Source organism: Podarcis vaucheri (genome assembly GCF_965113315.1).
Source record: "Podarcis vaucheri genome assembly, chromosome: Z".
NCBI classification, from domain to species: domain Eukaryota; kingdom Metazoa; phylum Chordata; class Lepidosauria; order Squamata; family Lacertidae; genus Podarcis; species Podarcis vaucheri.
Genome location: NC_138758.1, coordinates 8,532,900 through 8,552,096, shown reverse-complemented (window position 1 = coordinate 8,552,096; position 19,197 = coordinate 8,532,900). Strand labels below are relative to the sequence as shown.

The following is a 19,197-nucleotide window of genomic DNA, read 5'->3' as shown; positions in this document are numbered from 1 at the left end:
AGAGCACTTTTAAAGATATGAAAGGAGATAGAGAGGCATTAAACTGCGTTAGTGATCTACATGTCTGCCTTTTCACAGCACTGAGGAAGGCCAACTCATCCCACAACTAAGGGACCCATTGCAAAAAATCTCTTTTCATATCATGGCTGTCACTGCCCAAGCTTTTAGCACCTGTGGTCTGCACTCTTGACGCCAAAGAGCAGCTAAAAGTTTCACTTCTGTTTTAAACCACTCTGGCTTCCTCTTTCCCCTGGGACAGGTGGTCAGGGGGCCATGAGTGCCATTAAAGGCATGGCTATTTTTGTCCTTTCTTCATTTTCTTTACAAGCCTCAAATGAGTGTCAGGATGCGCTGCGTCCACATCCCAGAAAAGGAAAGGAACTGGATCAAAACCCAAGAGGTCTTCCACCATCAGCACATCGAGCAAGTGAAATCTGCACCAAGTCAGTTACAGGTCAACTCAAGTCTGAATTCACCAACTGAGCTATGGGCTCCATTAAATCAGCCTCAGTCCCACCATGGTGTGGTACCACCAAATTGGTGCATTGTCGTGGGGAAGAGCATAGACTGCAAGATGAGAAGTCCTGATAAGGGAGGGGGACTTGTTGGTTGTGACTCCCCACTCTCTCCAGGGAAGTCTCCCTGGCGCCTTCATTGACATCCTCCCTGCGCCAGGTGATATCTTATCTCTTTTCCCAGGCTTTTTATGAACTATAATTTTTCTGTCTATGGGTGGACTCCTCCCCCCCCCACCATTGCTGCTGCTGTTTTATTCGGTTTATTTTATGGGCTACTGCATAGCTTTTTTATTGTAATGCATTCTTTTTTATGCCACACTTTATGCTTTTAAAATTTTGTAAGTCACTTGGAGGCTCCTTATGTTTCAAGCAATTACCTTCAGCATCGCAAATCCGACTCCAGGCATCAGCTCACTATACAGCCTCAATGAGGGGTCATCCTCCATGCCAGATTGTAATACTGTACAGTTATTAATGTCAGCCTACCTTACAAAGTTGTTGCAAGAGTTACATTGCAATCCAAAGCACGTTTAGTCAGGAGTATGTTCCACTGGGCCAGATTCAGCTACTGAGTCCCACTTGCAGTAGTCCATACAAGGACTTCTGCTGGTGCAATAGGACTTTCCCCCTGCTCATCTCTCCCTCCTGCTCCCATTGGTTGGGGGTGGGTGCGAGAACTGTTTGGGGTGTGGAGAGCAGGGTCATTCCATTTAGCAAGCTGAAATGCTTGTGCTAACAGAACAATTGCTATAGCACAATACTGAATCCCCCCCACTAGTAAGTGTGTTTAAGATTGTAGCCTTCAAATGTTCAAAACATCTGCTGTCATAAGCTAGCAGAATGTGTAATTTCAAAGCAAGGTTGGTTCCCATGCAAAACTATTTCTCCTGTCTACTTCTGCTGATCCAGAAAGCATGTTCTTTTCCTCCAGAGCCATTATTTTAAATGCATAGGAGGATATATGTAAGTTGTAATTAAACTACTTAATCAAAATGCATGCAAATTATTCGGACATACAACTTGTATGTCAGATGCCTTGGCTGGGCAGCATTTAACCTAAGTAACATTTCCAAATACAAAATCCAATAAAGATGGCTATTAATGGTACAAGTTGACACTCATAAGGAGGCCAATGAATATCTCCCAAGGCTATTAGTCTGAACTCTACCTTGTTTAACTGGAAATTACACATTTCGTTCAGGCAAATAATATCAGTCTGATCAAGCTCTCCATAATTAGCTGCCTTTATTAAGAGAGATGGCAGAAATGGTGTCACCAAGGAGCTTGTCTGCTGAGCTAGTGTTATCATCACCAGATACTCTCACCTGATCTTTCTAGGTGATCTACTCACCCTCTAATTGCTAAGCGCAGACACTTTAGCCAGAGCAATAACCGAGACAAGAAGCAGACTTACAGCGCAACTGCCAACCACAGATCACTTTAAGGACTCTGGGTCATGCACTGATAAACTTCTCACTGTGTCTGTTCTGCTTGGTTTTAGCCACTGCTGAACCATTTCCCTCAGAGGCACAAACATGGAATTTTTTTCTCTCTGCACTTTTAATTATGTTTAAACACACACACAAACAGCAGTGCTACTTGAGCCAAAATAGCTAAAGGAATGTTGTTTGTGTGTTGTTGTTCTGTTATTTAATGCTTGTACCTTATTTTATAGGGACGCGGGTGGCGCTGTGGGCTAAAGCCTCAACGCCTAGGGCTTGCCGATCGAAAGGTCGGCGGTTCGAATCCCCGCGGCGGGGTGCGCTCCCGCTGTTCGGTCCCAGCGCCTGCCCACCTAGCAGTTCGAAAGCACCTCCGGGTGCAAGTAGATAAATAGGTACCGCTTACCAGCGGGAAGGTAAACGGCGTTCCGTGTGCGGCTCTGGCTCGCCAGAGCAGCGATGTCACGCTGGCCACGTGACCCGGAAGTGTCCCCGGACAGCGCTGGCCCCCGGCCAATAAATGTGAGATGGGCGCACAAACCCCACAGTCTGTCAAGACTGGCCCGTTCGGGCAGGGGTACCTTTACCTTTACCTTTACCTTATTTTATAGCAGCCACTGTAACACTGGGTACAGGGTTAGACAAAGCAATCAGACAACAGTAAGATGGACTTTTTAAAAAAAAGCATTGCTGTGCATGTGTGAATGCTGGCAAAGCCCTGAGGGGGTTTGTAATACACTGGGCTAGGTGCTAAAAGAGGACAGGGCTTGTGCACTTTAAGAGGGGATTTCAGCTTAGCAGAGCCAGCCCAGGCATTAGGCAGGGTGAGGCTGCTGCCTCAGGTGGCAGAAGCTGCCAGGCAGCACACCCACAGGCTCCCCACCTGCCTGCCACCTCCACTGCAGGTGGAGAAGTGCTGTTGCCATCAGTATTGATTTTGGGCAATATTGCATCCATTTAGGGCAAGATCTCAGCCAGTGACAATGGTGGTGGCACTTCTCCACCAGTGGTGGATGCAGCAGGGCATGTGGTGGCAGTGGCAAGAAGAGGTGGTTGAGGGAGTGGCAGTGGCGAAACAGGAAATGCTGCCCCTGCAGCTGACACAAGCCCTGTCCTTTTTTTGCAACTGGCCACCCTATTTTTCTGAACAGGTGGCTCTGTTCTGATGAACCCTAAGAGTGGTATGGAAAGAAAGATCCCCCCCTCCCACTGTGCTACAATCCCATTTCCACCTATGAATCTATCAGCAGATCTAGGACACACCAAAGGTGGGGAGGGGGAGGCACTTGAAATGACACATATAATTATCTCATTAAATGTAATGCCACAAGAGGTGGCGAAAACCATTAACTCAGCTGACATTTTAAAAGGATTAGGTAAATTCAAAGAGGATAGCTCATGAAAGATGGAATGGAATTTACATCTACAGGCAGTGGTGACTGCTCCTTTAGGGCAAATGGGGCACTGCTCCGCTAAACTCAGCCAGCACTCACCTGCCAGTCTTTGTCTTTACAGTCAGTCTTTGGGGTGGCACTGCATGCCAGATTCCCCTTCGATCTTTGGTGTTGTCCCTGTAGATCTCAGCAAGGAGGAAGATGGAGCCCAAACTAGAATCCTTTGGCTCTGCCTATCGTTGGCTCTGCCTCCACCTACTGTTGGGCTCTCTGCTTTCTGCCACAATAGACACCAGATGCTACTGTGCACAGGGGGAGTCTACTTCAAAATTCCAGGTGGAGCAGACAAACAACCAAGGCAGGCTGTTGTCTTCATGTACCCCAACCCCTGCCAGGGAGCTTCCCATCTGTGGGTTGACAGATGTAAACAGAAGCCCTCGCAGACCTTCTCCACTCAACCCAGGGAAAGGTCAAGACTGAGCATGTTGGAACAATGTGTTTGTTGAAAGTGGAGCAGGAGGTTCCACATGCATCCCTACCTCTCCCTCCTCCATGGATATAGAGTCTGCATGTGTAGCACATGGTTGAACTCACCTTATGTTCTTGGCAAATGTGGTTCTCTGTGAGGCTCCTCTCTGTTTGCCCTTTCCATGGAAGGTCAGGAGAGTGGCAACACAAGACCTGGCCTTTTCAATGGAGGCTCCCTGCTTATGGAATGCTCTTCCCAGGGACGCTTGCCTAGCGCCATCTTTAGGCACTTGGGGGAAAGATTTCTTTTTTCGCCAAGCATTTGGCTTTAATTATCTGTAGCCACCTTAAATAGGTGGGGTCATAGAATCATGGCAGTTTAGAGTTGGAAGGGACCTCAAGGGTCATCTAGTCCAACCCCCTGCAATGCATTCATAAACCTCTGCTTAAAAACCTCCAAAGGAGGAGAGTCCACTACTTTCCAATGTGTTTTACTCCTGCCTTCTAAAAAGGAATTAGGTTTTGATTTTACTCTGTTTTAGTTTTATGCTAGTTTTACGGTACGCGTTATTCTCTTTGAGTTATTTTTTGGGGGAAGTGACTAATAATTTTAATTAATAAGAATATAAAGTTGCATTGCAGGGGGTTAGATTAGATGATGCTTTGTGTTCCTTCCAACTGTACAATACTATGAAATCATCATCATCATGTATGTTCATGCAATAAGATTGCTTGCCATTCCAGAGCAGGGTCTTCTTGGTCGCATAAATAAATAATATTACGAAACAATTTTTTGTAAGCTAGGTAGAAAAACAAGCCATAAGGGAAGCTGTTGCCATGGTTTGTTGCTTCTGCTGTTGTTTTTACTACGAACGCTATGTGTTCCATGCTAGAAAGAACCCCCAGTGAAATTGGACAATTTGAGGTGTCGGCAACAGGCTGAAAGAGCAGAGAAATTTAGGAACAAAGAGAGATGAAGACTATTAAGTGTGCAAGGAGAGCCCCTCCAGCAGGAGCAGCTCGTGACATTTTCTTTTCTTTTGAGAAGGGCAAAATAATTCCCCCTCTACCCATTTAAAGCAGAGAAGATGAACCTTTTGCAGCATAAGGACTGCATTCCCTCCTTGGCACCGGTGGACAGGACCACAGACAAAAAGAGGTGGAACAATGGATGCAAATTTTACCTTTGTACAACAGAGTAATTTCTACACAGATTCACATGCCCCTCTCTATCCTCCATCCAGACAAGGAAGAGGCCTTCTTTGTGTCCATCATCACATTCCATCTGGACATAAACATTCAGGGTGCAAAGCAGGACTGGTGAGTGATGTGGCTTGGGGAGAAGGGATGAAGCCTATGGAAAACCAAGAAGGAGCCCCAGGAATGAGGTTCCCTACCCTTGGTGTACAGAAACCACCATTCTACATAGAGTTCTCCACCTCACTTGACATCAATGGCATTTTGCATCCAAAGGAATGCACACAGCAGATAGGTAGTGCTTTATTGTCAACGATCACACTTAGAGTCACTTGTACAGCTCTGGATTCCTACGCACACCAGCCTAGCGTCTAGGAAACTATTCCAAGGTAAGCACTCTACAGAGCAGTTACAGCAACAGGGGACCACTCCCCTCCATCAGTTTATGTATCTTTCCCCAGCAGGCTGCATACATGCAGCCAGAGGCTACACCTGTGTGGAAACTTCCTCTGCTCATCTGTCTTCAACCCACTCCTGGTTCTGGGAGGCAGTGGTGAAGGAGAGGGTGGGGAAGCACCTGGCCCTTCACTTGCCTGACCCACATCTTCCTTGTCTTTTTCAGACCCATCCTGTGCTCCACCCTCAAACACTGAAGCTTCACTTGCCTCTGACTCTTGCCTCCTTGCTGGTACAGTTCCCCACAAATCACTGACCCCCTCTCCCAAGTCAACACTCCAGCCCTGCTTCTGCCTCCACCCCCGGTGCACACTTGTCAGCATCCTGCCAGTCCCTGACACTTGAATGTAGCAGGTTAATATAGGGGAGGTCAGGCAGAGCTATTGTCACACAGAGCTCTGCCTTCCAGCATCCTGCCATTGCTCTTAGCAACCACATCTGCTACAGCCTGAGGCAGCTACCTCACTCTGAGGCACGATAGAGCTGGCCCTGTCTACTAGATCAGACCTAAGGACCTTCTAGTCCAACATTTTCCCACAAGACAAAGGGTGAAAGCACCATATTTTGCCTAAATTTCATAGCTGAGTCTTGTTTCTTTCTTAAGCCCCATGGCCAGTTGCTTCCAACAACAAAAGCAGTATTTAACTTTGGTGGTTAATCCTACCCGGCCTTAATCTAGCACACAAATATATACAGAGGACCACAAACAAACAAATAACTATCCTCAGAAATGCCAGGGGATGTGTGGTGGTGATGGGGAATACGTTATAAAGAAATGAAGGGCTTTGCATTACTGTCTTTCCTAATGAGATAGAAAGTGGCAGATGTAAAAGATTTCATTCAGCCAACAATCTCTTTTTATGATATGAATAAACTACTCAAACAGATTTAATCCCTTACTAAATCAGATTATGAAAGGCAGACAAAATCACAATTTTATTCAATATGCCATTTTATCCTGTGTGACTAATGCATTATTTGTATGAAGTTAAAGTGGAGCTTTGAAGAAAGGGGATGGGCGGTGGGGAAATACCCTATGAAATAAATCAAACACTTCTCCTTTGTATAATCTTAACAGACAGATCCCATTAAGATTCCGTTATACGTAGCTGTTGGTTAAAATCATTGACCAGCATCCTTATAAATTAATCAGCTGAGGTAATGCTGCCTTGGCTGTCAACATTTACTCCTAATCTACATTTAAAATTCACTTTGGCTTTGCAAGTCCCCCGCCCACTGAAATAAGTTAATCGGCCCTCCCTCTTCTGTTGAAGAGTCACGAAAAGCAGAATCTCTGCAGAAGCTCCAGCGCAGGAGTGGATAACCTGCTTTCACCTCACATCCTCTTCTGCAAAGCCTTCTGAGGGCCACATGCCAGTGGTAGGTAGGGCCAAAAGCAGAAGTGGGTGGAGCAATCTATGTTAATGTTACCTTTGTACAGTACATTAGTTTCAGGAGTGGTACATCCTGTTTTGCCACTTGAGGTGAAACAGAAAGTGCTGCTTTTCCTTGCTGCTCGTGCCACCTGCCCCCCCTGCTCTGCTGCCGCCGTGCACCCTGCCACATCCAATTCCACCAATTTCAGGCTAGATGGCATCAATCTGGGGCAAGAGCTCACCCAAAATCATGTGACATCTTCTACATTCCACAAGATCTTACCAGAAATAGGTGCTGAAATTGTCCAACATTGGCAGCACGGCAGGCAGGGCGCCTGCAGGAATGTCACCTCAAGGGCATCTGCCACCTGAGGCAGTGACCTCACCCTGTCCAATGGCTGGGCTGCCTCTGGTTAGTTTCTTCACATTCATGCTTCCCTCTCGATTCTCCCTCTAGATAAGCAAGGCACACGATCGGAGTTCAAGAACACATTTACAGCCAAGCAAAAACACTCAAGGAGAATGCAAAGGATGGCTGCTGAGGGCTGTAGCTCAGGACCATTCACAGCCTAGGGAGAATCATGAAGCCAAGATGGAATGCTCAGGAAAGCCCAACATATCCCACAATCTCTGACGAATGGCCATGCTAGCTAAGGGGTGCAGGACTTGTGGCCCTCCAAACACTGCTAGACTGCAACTCCCATCAACCTTGATAATTGTTCATGCTGGTTGAGGCTGATGGGAGCTGGAGCCTACCAATATTTGGAGGGGTACAGGTTTCCTACCCTCCCAGGGTAATTGTTGGCCTGTTCCTCCTGAAGTGGTACAGTCCTAGGAGAGCTGCATCTTTTCCTTTGTCTGTTTCTGAACATGTGTAGGCTCTTGGCTTCTACACACAACAATTCCATTCAAGTGGGCAGTTCAGACAAGTCGTAGATAAGCATTCAGATGTTTGCTTGGCCAGGATCCAAAATAATAATTTGTAGAGCAAGGCATTCCCCTTTACGAAGCATGCACACTAGGGAATGTACTTAACTGATATCCGCGGGACTTCCTTCAACTTAAGATTGTAACGCAAGTTAATATAAAAATCACCTGATGGATTAACCCAAAGGCCCCTCTTTTCCTCCATCCTGTTCATGCAGTGGCCAAGCAAAAGCCCCAAAACAGGACCTGAGTGCAGCAGCTATCTCTCCACCTGTGATTACCAGAATCTGGCATTCAGAAGCATATTGCCTCCAACGGCAGAGGTACAACATAGCCCTAGTTACTCACTTGGCTGTCCAGCATACCTTTCAGGCATTTCTCAACTTAAGGTCACTGGATCATTACAAGTCATCCGAAGCAGACTTCAAATCCCTGCTGACAAGGAATTTGTTTTTCTCTTCCCTCCCTCCTCTTCTGATATCCTTTTATCTCTAGATATCTCCATTAGTCTGTAGATAATCAGGGTCAGGGAGTTCATGTCCAAGAGACACTGCAACAATTTAAACAACTCTTTGAATTGCCAAGCATCATTAGCCAGCTACCTTTGGATAGTAAAAGCTTTCAAGTTGTTAGGTATTCCTTAGTTCCCTTTGTGGGCAGAGTACTGAACTGAAAACGATAGTTGGGTGGTTGTTTTTTTAAAAAAAGAAAACAAAAAGAAAAAGCTTAGTTGAGCGGACCGAATCTGACAGAATATACCAGGATTTTTTTTCCAATCTGAGGGCCACATTCCATTCAGGGCAACCTTTCAGGAGCCACATTCCAGAAGTGGGTGGGTAAAGAGGCAAAAATGGGTGAAACAACGAAAGTGAGTTTTAGCCTTTGTCGAATAGGTTACATTACATTGAACACATCACTTGACTGGAGAACTTGCACCATAAAACGTGGAGAAGTGCAAATTTTGAAGGGCAGCTGTGTTTGCGCTTACATATTGTTTCAGAAAGTGCAAATAATGTAGGTTCACCTTTAAATACGTACTAAATCAAATTTATCCCCCACCACTAATCTCATGAAAGATGCACTGGCACAAATAATAATTCCCTCCTCCATTCCCAATGCACTGGAATGAGTACATTCTTTATATAGCCAAAACAGTCTCAGTCAAACACAAGATTTTGATGTTGATGCTTCCAGCAACCAATACATACCGTGGGGTGTGTGTGTGTTTCTGCTGGTTAAGTTACTTTAGATGGTATCAGGTAATAATATTTGGAGAGTAGGTCTTTGAGAAGAAGAAAGGGAGCCTGAAAAACATTTCAAACTAGGAAATACCATCATTTAACCCAGACATAGGCAACCTTTGGCCCTCCAGATGTTTTGGCTTACAACTCCCATGATCCGTAGTTCACAGGACCAGTGGTCAGGGATGATGGGAATTGTAGTCCAAAACATCTGGAGGGCTGAAGGTTGCCTATGCCTGATTTAACCAGTCACTTGTTTGGAGTTTCCAGTTGCCGATGGAAAATCTGTATACAGATAAGTCAGTAACAGAGCATGGAACATAGGTAAATGCCTTCTACCGAGTCAGACCACTGGTCTATCTCATTCAGTATTGTCTACACTGACTGGTAACATGTCTCCAGGGTTTCAAGTAGGGTTCTCTCCCAGCCTACCTGGAGATGCCAGGGATTGAACCTGGGACCTTCTACATACAAAGCAGATGCTCTGCCACTGAGCTGCAGCCACTCCCTGGTGATAGATGTGGCCTGGGGTGGGAATGTGGCCTCAGGATTGTCCCAGAAGGCCATATTCAACCTCCTGGCCTGAGGTCCTTCACCCTTGATACATGGATGTTGATTAGGGCAAGTCGTTCTACCAAGCCAATAGGTGAGATATCTTGGAGACCAAAAAGAAAGAAAGGAGGGTACAACTTCCTAAGTGCTTTCAATTTATTTTCTAAATGAGATAATAAATCTGGGACTTTTTGAAAAACAAACAATAACACACATAATTCAGCACAGGGATGGGGAACCTGTAGTACTTTGGATGTTGTTGAACTCCCAACTTTCTGCATGCAGTGCCTGAGCTTAAGTCCGAGGGCATTTGAGGCTCTACCCTGCAATCTTACACTCAAACGGCACATACCCACCTCCATCTGATTTACATGGGGCTTATGTATGTACAGTGCAACCAACATTTACATAAAGCGGTCCAAAAATTCTGGATTCTTTTCTTTTCACTTCTTAAAAGCTCACTCTTTTGTTTTAGTCCATTCTTGATTTCTCTGCTTTTTTTAAAAAAAAAACCCGCAACATTCTTAGGTTAAAGGTAAAGGTAAAGGTACCCCTGCCCAAACGGGCCAGTCTTGCCAGACTCTGGGGTTTGTGCGCCCATCTCACATTTATTGGCCGGGGGCCAGCGCTGTCCGGAGACACTTCCGGGTCACGTGGCCAGCGCGACAACGCTGCTCTGGCGAGCCAGAGCCGCACACGGAACGCCGTTTACCTTCCCGCTGGTAAGCGGTACCTATTTATCTACTTGCCCCCGGGGGTGCTTTCGAACTGCTAGGTTGGCAGGCGCTGGGACCGAGCAGCGGGAGCGCACCCCGCCGCGGGGATTCGAACCGCCGACCTTTCGATCGGCAAGCCCTAGGCGCTGAGGCTTTAGCAAAACAACCCACCCCTAAATCACACTTACTTCATCATTTCGACTCATCAGTGGCATACAAGGCTGTGTGTTTTGCAAACACCAGGATCCACTCTGGTTTAACATCCTTTGCAATCTCATGGAAGACCAGGAAAAATTTAATATGTTACGGCATAATCAATTGTGGGGCTTATTCCACCCTCCCAAGCCTCAAACCGGACTGTATTTTATTTCCTCCTAGACTCAGCTGCTCATTCTGACAGATCCTAATCCTTCAACCACATGCAAGGAGCATGGTGAGTAATTCCTTTATGTTTGGGAGTGGGGAAACTGAAAATGATCCTAAATAATTACTTTGGGGATGTGCCTAATACAAATTCCCTAAATAAACACACTTTAACTTCCAAAAAGAGAACAGAAGGGGAAAGAGATGGGATTTCTTTTGTTAATGAGTATTCCATTCAGTATTTCAATTTCCTCCAACTCCTACCGCAAAAAAAGGGGGGAGGAATCTATCTACTCCATTTCACACGTACCCATTAGGCAACATTGAACCATCCCGGTGTTCAGAGGGAAACAGTTATTTAATAAGTGATTTGAGGCCTCAGGGCAGTAAAGCACAGTAACTGAGAAGGCATCCCAGGGCAGCGTATTGGAGGGATAGAGGTGGGAAGAAGGGAAGAAGCACTCACAAATGTGCTGAGGTAGAGACCAAAAACAGTTCACCTTTGTCTGGCAAGCAAGCAGGGTTCCCCACTCCCAGTTGAGGAAGTAGGTTTGACGGAATGCCCTGGTGGGGAGCAGGTGGCTTGGTTTAGGAGAGAGGCATGGGGGGGAATATGGGGAGTGAAGGAGACCTGACCTACAGATGTTCCTATCTCAGCTCCACCAGCTACAGGGCAACTTCTGACCTGTCTATTTATGTTACAGTTTAGTGAGTTTAAGCTTCTTGAATAAATGTCCAGTTTTCTTCCCCGTTTGATGCAATTGGATTACTGTTGGTGTCTGGTGTAAATCAACCTCTCTTTTTTATGAGGTAAAAAAACAAACAAACAAAACCCTCTGAAGCATTATCTTTCCTTTTTTTGAAGGTGTGCTTTGATTCATTAATAGTACTAAGGGAGTAGCCATTGTGCCATACTGCCTACCAAGTCTTATCTGGGAGCAACAGGGGCATTGCTAAGCAGTTAAAGGGGTGCTGCAGCATTGCAGGTATTTGCACGGAAGTAAATTGAACTAATTTACAGGTACAGGTGCCTTGGGGAAAATTAAGGTGTAGGGTGTCTGGGGTTTCACCACAGCTGTGCTCGTCAGTTTCCCCACATGCCCTGTAAGCAAAGATTTTCTTTTTCTTTTTGAAAAAGTGGGAAGGAAAGAGTATCTGGGCCCTGCAGCAGAAGGCTGATAACTCAAGACTGCTTGTTAGCAGCAATACCCCAGACCATCAAACATAATAAGGACTTTTTTCTGTACCTAGGATTCTGCTGCAACACAAAAGCCAAATAGACATTTCAGTATAATATACTATTGATGCTGAGGAATGGCTGGTACATTATGGCTTGGCTAAAGTTACCTGATGGGCATGCTGCATTTCGAACCCAGGACTTCCCACCTCATGATCAACCACAGCACTTCAGACTCTGACAGTTCTCTTCCTTTGTCCTTATTTATTATTACTGTTTTTATATGTGCTGGAAGCTGCCCAGAGTGGCTGGGGAAACCCAGCCAGATGGGTGGGGCATAAATTGTTGTTGGTGATGATGGTGGTGTTGCTGTTATTGTTGTTATTTGTTTCCTGAACACACCTAGTGCCAACACTCTCTCTTCCTGCAACAGCCCCATCAAAACCCATCCAGATTGTGGAGTTCCTAATTACTGACCCCTGGGCCTTCCTAACCTCCAGCCATCTTTAAATATAATCTTCTATGTACCTTAGGAATCTGCCTTGCTTTGCTTAGTGCTGTAAAGTCCCATGGGCACAATGGAGACAAGAGGGGCAATCCTGTGACCCTCCAGGTGTTGCTGGACTCCAGCTCCCATCGTCCCAGATCAAGGGTCATGTTGGCCAGAGCTGATGGGAGTTCCAAGTCCAACATTATCTGGTTCCACATTCCTCATAAAGGACCAGGGAATATCAAAAAACAAAACTGGCTTGAGGAGAGCACTGTCACTCCATGTTGCCCAGGTTTCTTTCTGGGCCTCCACATCTCCATAAACAAGGTGATGAAAGGTCCACTCAGACATGGGGAAAATTGTGCTGGTTTTCCTGATTAAAATGCTAGTGAAATTACCACTAAACTTCCAATTTTTTATGCCACTAGATTTCTAGAAGTGCCGACTATGTCATGTGGAAGCTCAAATATAATCTGGAAATTAACAGTTAGGAAAACATCAGGGAAATGAAATAAACTGTGATATGAATGTAGCCAAGGTAATTAGATTGATGCAGAGCCTTATGTCTGTTAACATGTGTCATTTTCTAAGAGAGCCAGTAGTGGGCAGAGTTTTAATTTTGCATGGAGAGAAACCTGCCTTCAGATCCCCAGATAGCCACAATTTGCCTTGGATGGGCTTGGAACATTTGCTGTATTTTAGCTTAATATACCGAGAGGTAGTGGAGATAAAACTGGGGGTCTACATAAATTCCAATCCAAGTTCCTTAGGTGAGGGGGGGGGGAAATGTAATGAATAAATAAATAAATAGACAGGTACAATTTTACTTTGGGGTTTATTTGCAAGATGTACTATGAAACACATGTGGAGTTCTCTGATACAGACCCCACCCCAAACCTATCATATAGCTTTTGGTCTTCCATTCCCAACATAATTATTATATTTATATAGCGTCATCAAGAGAAAACCAAACCTCAAACTAGCTCTCTGCCCCAAGCAGGTTACAATATAAATTTCCATTAAATCATATGCTTACACTAGTTTTGTATAAGTATCTGGATTTACAATCCCATTTCCTTAAAGTAGTTGTGTCCTTGCACATTGACTGTGTGGAATAAGATGTACATATTGCAGTAATTCACTGCATATTTTTATCCCAGGGTTACAAACCCTTCTTCTTTCAGGTTAAGGGAGAGATTGGCTGCTGCTGTGTGCTCATCTCTGGCAAATTATCTTTTGTTGTTCCTTAAAGATAGAACTTAAGGCTACTTAGCTGTAAATGCACAACAGTTAGCAGCCAGCATACATCAGAATTGTTTGCACTGGTCAATTCCAGCCCCGGTCTTATGTACTTGCTTGGGAGTAAGTGCCGCTGAAATCAGGGGGGCAAATTGCTGCAAAGCTCTGAGTGGATTGCCTATTGACCCAGGTTTAGTTTTGGTTTTTTTTTAAAAGCAGGATTTTAATGTACAGTTTCTTCCACCTTTGAGGAGCAAATGCACTCATTCCATAACTAGCTAATTAGCAGTAAACAAGGTAGAGGCACGAGCCTGATGCACAGGGTGAACAAAAGTTAAAAATTTAAATGTGTAGCAGTAGCCGTTAAATTATAGATGACTATGGCTTGTTTGGGGAGGGGGTCATTCAGTGAGTGCCTATGCTGGCAAATTCTTCTCACCAGAAGAAAATAGTTTGGTGAACATCAACACAAATTCACAGAGACCCCAAGTGAGTGCATGTACACAACACCATGCAGACCCAAGCCCACCGAATTGATGCATTTGCCTATTATGGCACACAAGACGAAGAATTTATGGAGATACTCCATGCTGAGACACATATGAGATCAGAAGAGACGAACTCTCGAAAGAGCCCCTGCAGCCAAAAGCATTAGATGCCTTTAAAAAAATCAAAACGGCAATACTTTGATAAAGGAAGTTAATGGTGATCAGAAAAGAGGAGGAAATATTGTAACACTTGTCCACCCCCACCCCACCTCCACCAAAACCTCAACAACAAAAACACATGTTAACAGTTTCCTTCTTTCTCAAACACATCATTTCAACATTCACCATCCTGATCCCAGCCAGTGTTGGACTCTACAAACACCGCAACATGCTTCCTTTTCCAAACGACACCTCCATGCTCAGTTGTAACGGCTTCCATTAAATTAATGATGTTACCCACACCATAAATTAGGCAAATTGTATGCAAATACTGTTTGAGTAGCAATACAGTGGTTATCAGCTGTCTGCAAAAATAAATTAGTTTGGCAGGGTAAAGATACTGTGAAGCAGCATATTTAATTGAGCACTAATTTTATTGTGATTATTACTTTTAAGTAACAACGGCAAGGTTATTAAGTGACATAATGTGATGGCTTACACAGAGCTGATAAAACACTTCACAAGATCCACAATGCTGGTTTGCTGATTAAAACTGATACCAAGTAATTTATGGTCCCAAGGACTGATTCTCAACCGCTATAAAAATAAAATAAATGAAAACATGACAGTGTTTCAGGGTTTTCAAGCTGGGCAACTACAGTATGTTTGACAAAGTGTCACTGATTAGCTTGATATAAAATCTATATGTTTTATTATTAGTATTTCCAACAATTATTTACTTAAAATGCCAGCAAATTAAAATGATTCTGCCCTTCTCTCAGCAAAACACATCATAATATTACCTAGGTCGCCAAGATTTTTGCCAATCAGGCATGCAAAATGCAAATTTATTCATTTACTTACTTTGCTTGCCTGGTTAGTAAATTACAGCCTACCTCAAATGGCCACAATCCGGTTGCTCATTATTATTATTTTAAATTTTAGAGCGAAAGCACAAATTGCAACTTGTTAGCTTGGCAGAGTGAAACACAGAACCAGTCCAGACATTGGCAAATCATATTTAAATATTTATGGGCAACAAAGCACCTCTGTTTTCCAAGTTAAATACAGAATCAAATCACAACTTCTGCACTACTTCTGCTCTCCCAGTATCAACACCCCAATTTTTCTTTTCTTTTTTAAAGATGCCAAGCTTGATTTATTTTTTTGCAGCAAGTTCACAATAAAAACAACCAACACACACAACTCCCTTCTTCTTTGCAAATCACAACATATCTGAAATTCGAGAAAAGCATAGTAATGGTCAAGTTATTTCCAAAGCTTATAAGTTAAAACAATAAGAGATCTGACAGTGACTAGGAAGGGGGGGGGGGACGCTATCACTTCAGTTCTGGATCAGGAGAGGGGGCAGGAGGAGGGACAATCACAGGCAGTTTTGGAAACGAGAGAGACAGAAATCTTGCAACTGACACCACTAAGCTGCACGTTTGAGAAAGCCACAATGAAGACAATGTATGAACAGTGTGGGGGAGTGTTGCTGGTTGGATACCCCCCCTTGTTTTTTGTTGCTTTTGGTTTGGTAGCCAACACACACACACCCTTGCAACTTATCCCACAGGTTCAAGAAAGCATAGGTCCTGATACCTATTTTGAAACATGGAAAATGAAAGATGCGTGAACAACACCCCCACGCCCACCCCCCAAACACCACACGACCCCCAGGGGATCGGATTGAGTTGGGAATAGGTTCAAAGAGGGGGATCAAATAATGGGATGCTAGAGCGGGTTCAAAGGAAGCGAGGCTATGCCGACTTCTCCCATAGATGCTGCCTGTTTTGCAAATGGACCACTTCCAAGTTGGAGCATCCTCCGAAAAACAGGGCATGCGACGCGCATCACGCACCTCCGGACAAAAACCACCACGGGTGCATGGCTCTCGATATTATTATTAAGGACAAGACACTGAGAAGGAGGGGAGAGGAAGATGCAACAAAAGGTTTCTGAGCTGCACTATTAATGATGCTAATAATAATAATAATAATAACAATAACAACAACCCGAAGGCATCGCAATAGGATGATGAAATTCAAGAGCGGGGTGGGAAATCAAACCTACCACTGCTGGTCCAAGTCCCAGTCCCTGAAAAAGTCGAATAGATCCATAGCGGTTGCGAAGGGAGGCAGGAGAGACTCCGAGCGCTGGCTGCCCCCCCTCCCCGGGTCCGCCTTCCCCCAGCCCGGCTAGGAGAAGTCACCGGGGCAGGGCAGGCTTAGCAGCGCATCTGGAGGGCGAGCTGTGCTTTCTCCCTTTCGCCGCGCTTGGGGGACAAGCCGGGGCTGGCGATGGTCTCTCCGGCCGGAGGGGGGAGGAGGAAGGCAGCTCTGCTGCTGCTCTCAGCTCCTTCCGCTCGCTTCTGCTGGCTTCAGCTGTGGCTGCTGCTGCTGCTGCCGCCACAGCCAGCAGCAGCCTGACTGACTGACTCGCTGGCTGGCTGGCTGAGAGAGGCAGAAATAGCGGCGGCGGCAGCAATATCAACACCCACCACAAGGGGTGGAGCGAGCGGCAAGAACCACGACTCGGAGACGCGTTGTATTAGCATCCCTCCCCGCTCGCCAATTCGCAGCTGGAGCAGAGTTCACATGTGCCGCGGACGAGAGACGGGGGTTCTGGTCGCTTCCAAACGGGTGTCATTGTGGGTTGCTCTATGTGCATGCAATACTAGAATAAGAATATCAGTGTAAAGTTGGAAGGGACCCTTAGAGTCATCTAGTCCAACCCCTTGCAATGCAGGGATTTGAAACCATACTGGACCCTACTTAACTTTGGAAATGTGCTAGCTTTTATTGTGGCACCACTAGCATGGGTATAGCCAGGATTGTTCACGGAGGGGGGAGGAGGCTTTTGTTAGGGGGTGCCGAAGCTAGGATTTGTATTGGTTTTGGGGGCAACTGCCCCTCTGCCCCCCCTGGCTATGCCCATTGCCTCTAGGAGTACAATTAAAAATATGTATGAATATTGATGTTAATATTTTCAGCATTCAAATAACTTCATTGTTATCTAAAACTGCAGCATCAGCAATCCCACATCACAAGGGGTGGAGTAATGGTTTTGGTGTCAGCCTAGGACCTGGGAGACCAGGGTCCAAATCCCCACTCAGCCATGAAGCTCACTGGGTGACTTTGGACCAGTCACATGCAACCCAACAGACATGCACCCAGAACTCTGGTTGATTCCAGATTGTGGGAAGAGGTAGCTCCTGCAGCATGCAAGCTTGTTTGTTGGCTGCCATGTCCACAAAACATAGAATCATAGGGAATGCAGGATTCTCAACTAAAGCATCCATGACAGATGGCCATCCAACCTCTGCTTAAAAACCTCCAAGGAAGGAGAGTCCAGCAGCTCCTGGTGGGAGTCAGTTCCACTGTTGAACAGCTTTTACTATCAGAATTACCTTCTTTATAACTTGAATCCATTGGATTCATCCTTGCTGTCAAAATGTAAGTGGGAAGACACACATGGAGACACAGGTACTGAGTGTGTGGTGGTGATGTAAGTTTCCCCAAAGCCATTAAATACCATGAGAGCTGGCATTGAGAGAGCTGAGAAGCAGAGCACACTCCATCGGCTCTGCTGCAACAGGCCAGTTCCATCAGGCCTCCTCTCCCCTCAACTGTCACTTGGGGGCAGCCTTTCTCTCTCAGTGGGAGAAACAGTAAGCAGGGTTCATTTAATCAGCTTTTCTGGAGGCCCAGCTCCATCAGGAACCTCCTTGCTCTTGAACTATGCCAGCTAGTCCATGTAGGAACAACTAGTTAGAAACTGGTGTCTGAATTTTAGTGTTTATTTTCCTCCTCCCTCCTGTCCAAGGGGCAGTTGGATCTTCTCTACCTGGTAAGGTAGCCCACCTGGGAGAAGGAATACTCTTATCCTAAACCTCTGCTGCCTTGTAGATATACTGATTACTGAAAAAGGCTTCAGGAGTACACCCTGAGGAACCATCTGTACCTGCTGCCTTGCAGGACATCTTCAGCAAAAGAAAAGGCTGAGGAGTAAACCCTACACAAATCCAGAGTGGAGTCCCTAAGGCAGTTAGATGGCACCTTGTACAGCTCTTTCCAGCAACTCCTGCAGCCAAGCTGGTGCCAAACATCTTGCTCTGCTTTCCTTTGGACCACATCTTGTTACCTGGGCAGCCCAGGGCCTTAATGCACGCTGCCCAGGCTTATGCCCTGGAGAGGTTCCTTCAGTGCTGCTAACACAGCAAAAGCAATGCAGGAGGCAACAGTTATGACTTATAAACTCAATTTGATTGGCATAAGGTATGAGCACTACTGGTTGCCTTTGGTGGTAGGAGAGATCATCATGTCTCACTAGTCAACTACTGTCCGTCTTAAGCCTGGCAACCCCTAGTCAATAAAGTATTGAGCCATCATGGTTCCCACTCTTTTCATTTTTTAAGACTGCGAGCTTGAGGATAGGGGCCATCTTTCTTTGATTGTATGTAAGCTGCCCCGGGAGCCTTTTTGGTTGAAGTGTGGGTACAAATGCTCCAAATAAATATGAATAAGGAGTGCAGTAACAGATGGCCTGACATTTCTGTACACAGTTGAAATATATATATAAGCAGTGGAGACTTAGGACAAATGGGGCAAAGCCCTATCAGCCTCAGTCTGCTCTCAGACAGCCCAAATTTGCTTGTCTTCTTACTTACAACCAGCTTAGCATGTGCCCCTGTCTGTCATCTTCTTCGTGCTCCTTCTCAGCTTCACCCCTGTAGGACTGACTTAGCAAGGAGGAGAATGGGGGACAAAACTAGAATTAGGTAGCTCTGCCTGTCATTGGCTTTGTCTCCACCTTCCTCTGGCCTCTCAGCCTTTCTTCCTAACAGCATAAATAGGTTCCAGCCACCTCTATATGAATGATAAACCACACAGTGACCCTTTTGCAAGAGCAGCAATTGGCAGAAACACATAGCTTTGCTAATGTTATGGTGGGGGGTGGGAAGGAGAGAGTCTGCTAAACCCAAGAAATTA

General features: G+C 45.4%; 1 protein-coding gene across 5 annotated transcripts in view; it reads right to left on the bottom strand.

Annotated features, from left to right (window-relative positions):
* Positions 1-16,650, bottom strand: part of AFF2 (ALF transcription elongation factor 2) — a 401,939-nt gene extending 385,289 nt beyond the window's left edge. For 2 of the 5 annotated variants that reach the window (XM_082207166.1, XM_082207168.1), the window contains exon 1: positions 16,280-16,649. In XM_082207166.1, the coding sequence (XP_082063292.1) occupies positions 16,280-16,326 (47 nt within the window). In that variant the 5' untranslated portion in view covers positions 16,327-16,649. Of the gene's footprint in view, positions 1-16,279 lie in introns of all 5 variants that reach the window. The other 3 variants (XM_082207169.1, XM_082207171.1, XM_082207167.1) reach the window with 2 other exon arrangements.
* Positions 16,651-19,197: the final 2,547 nt, after the last annotated feature.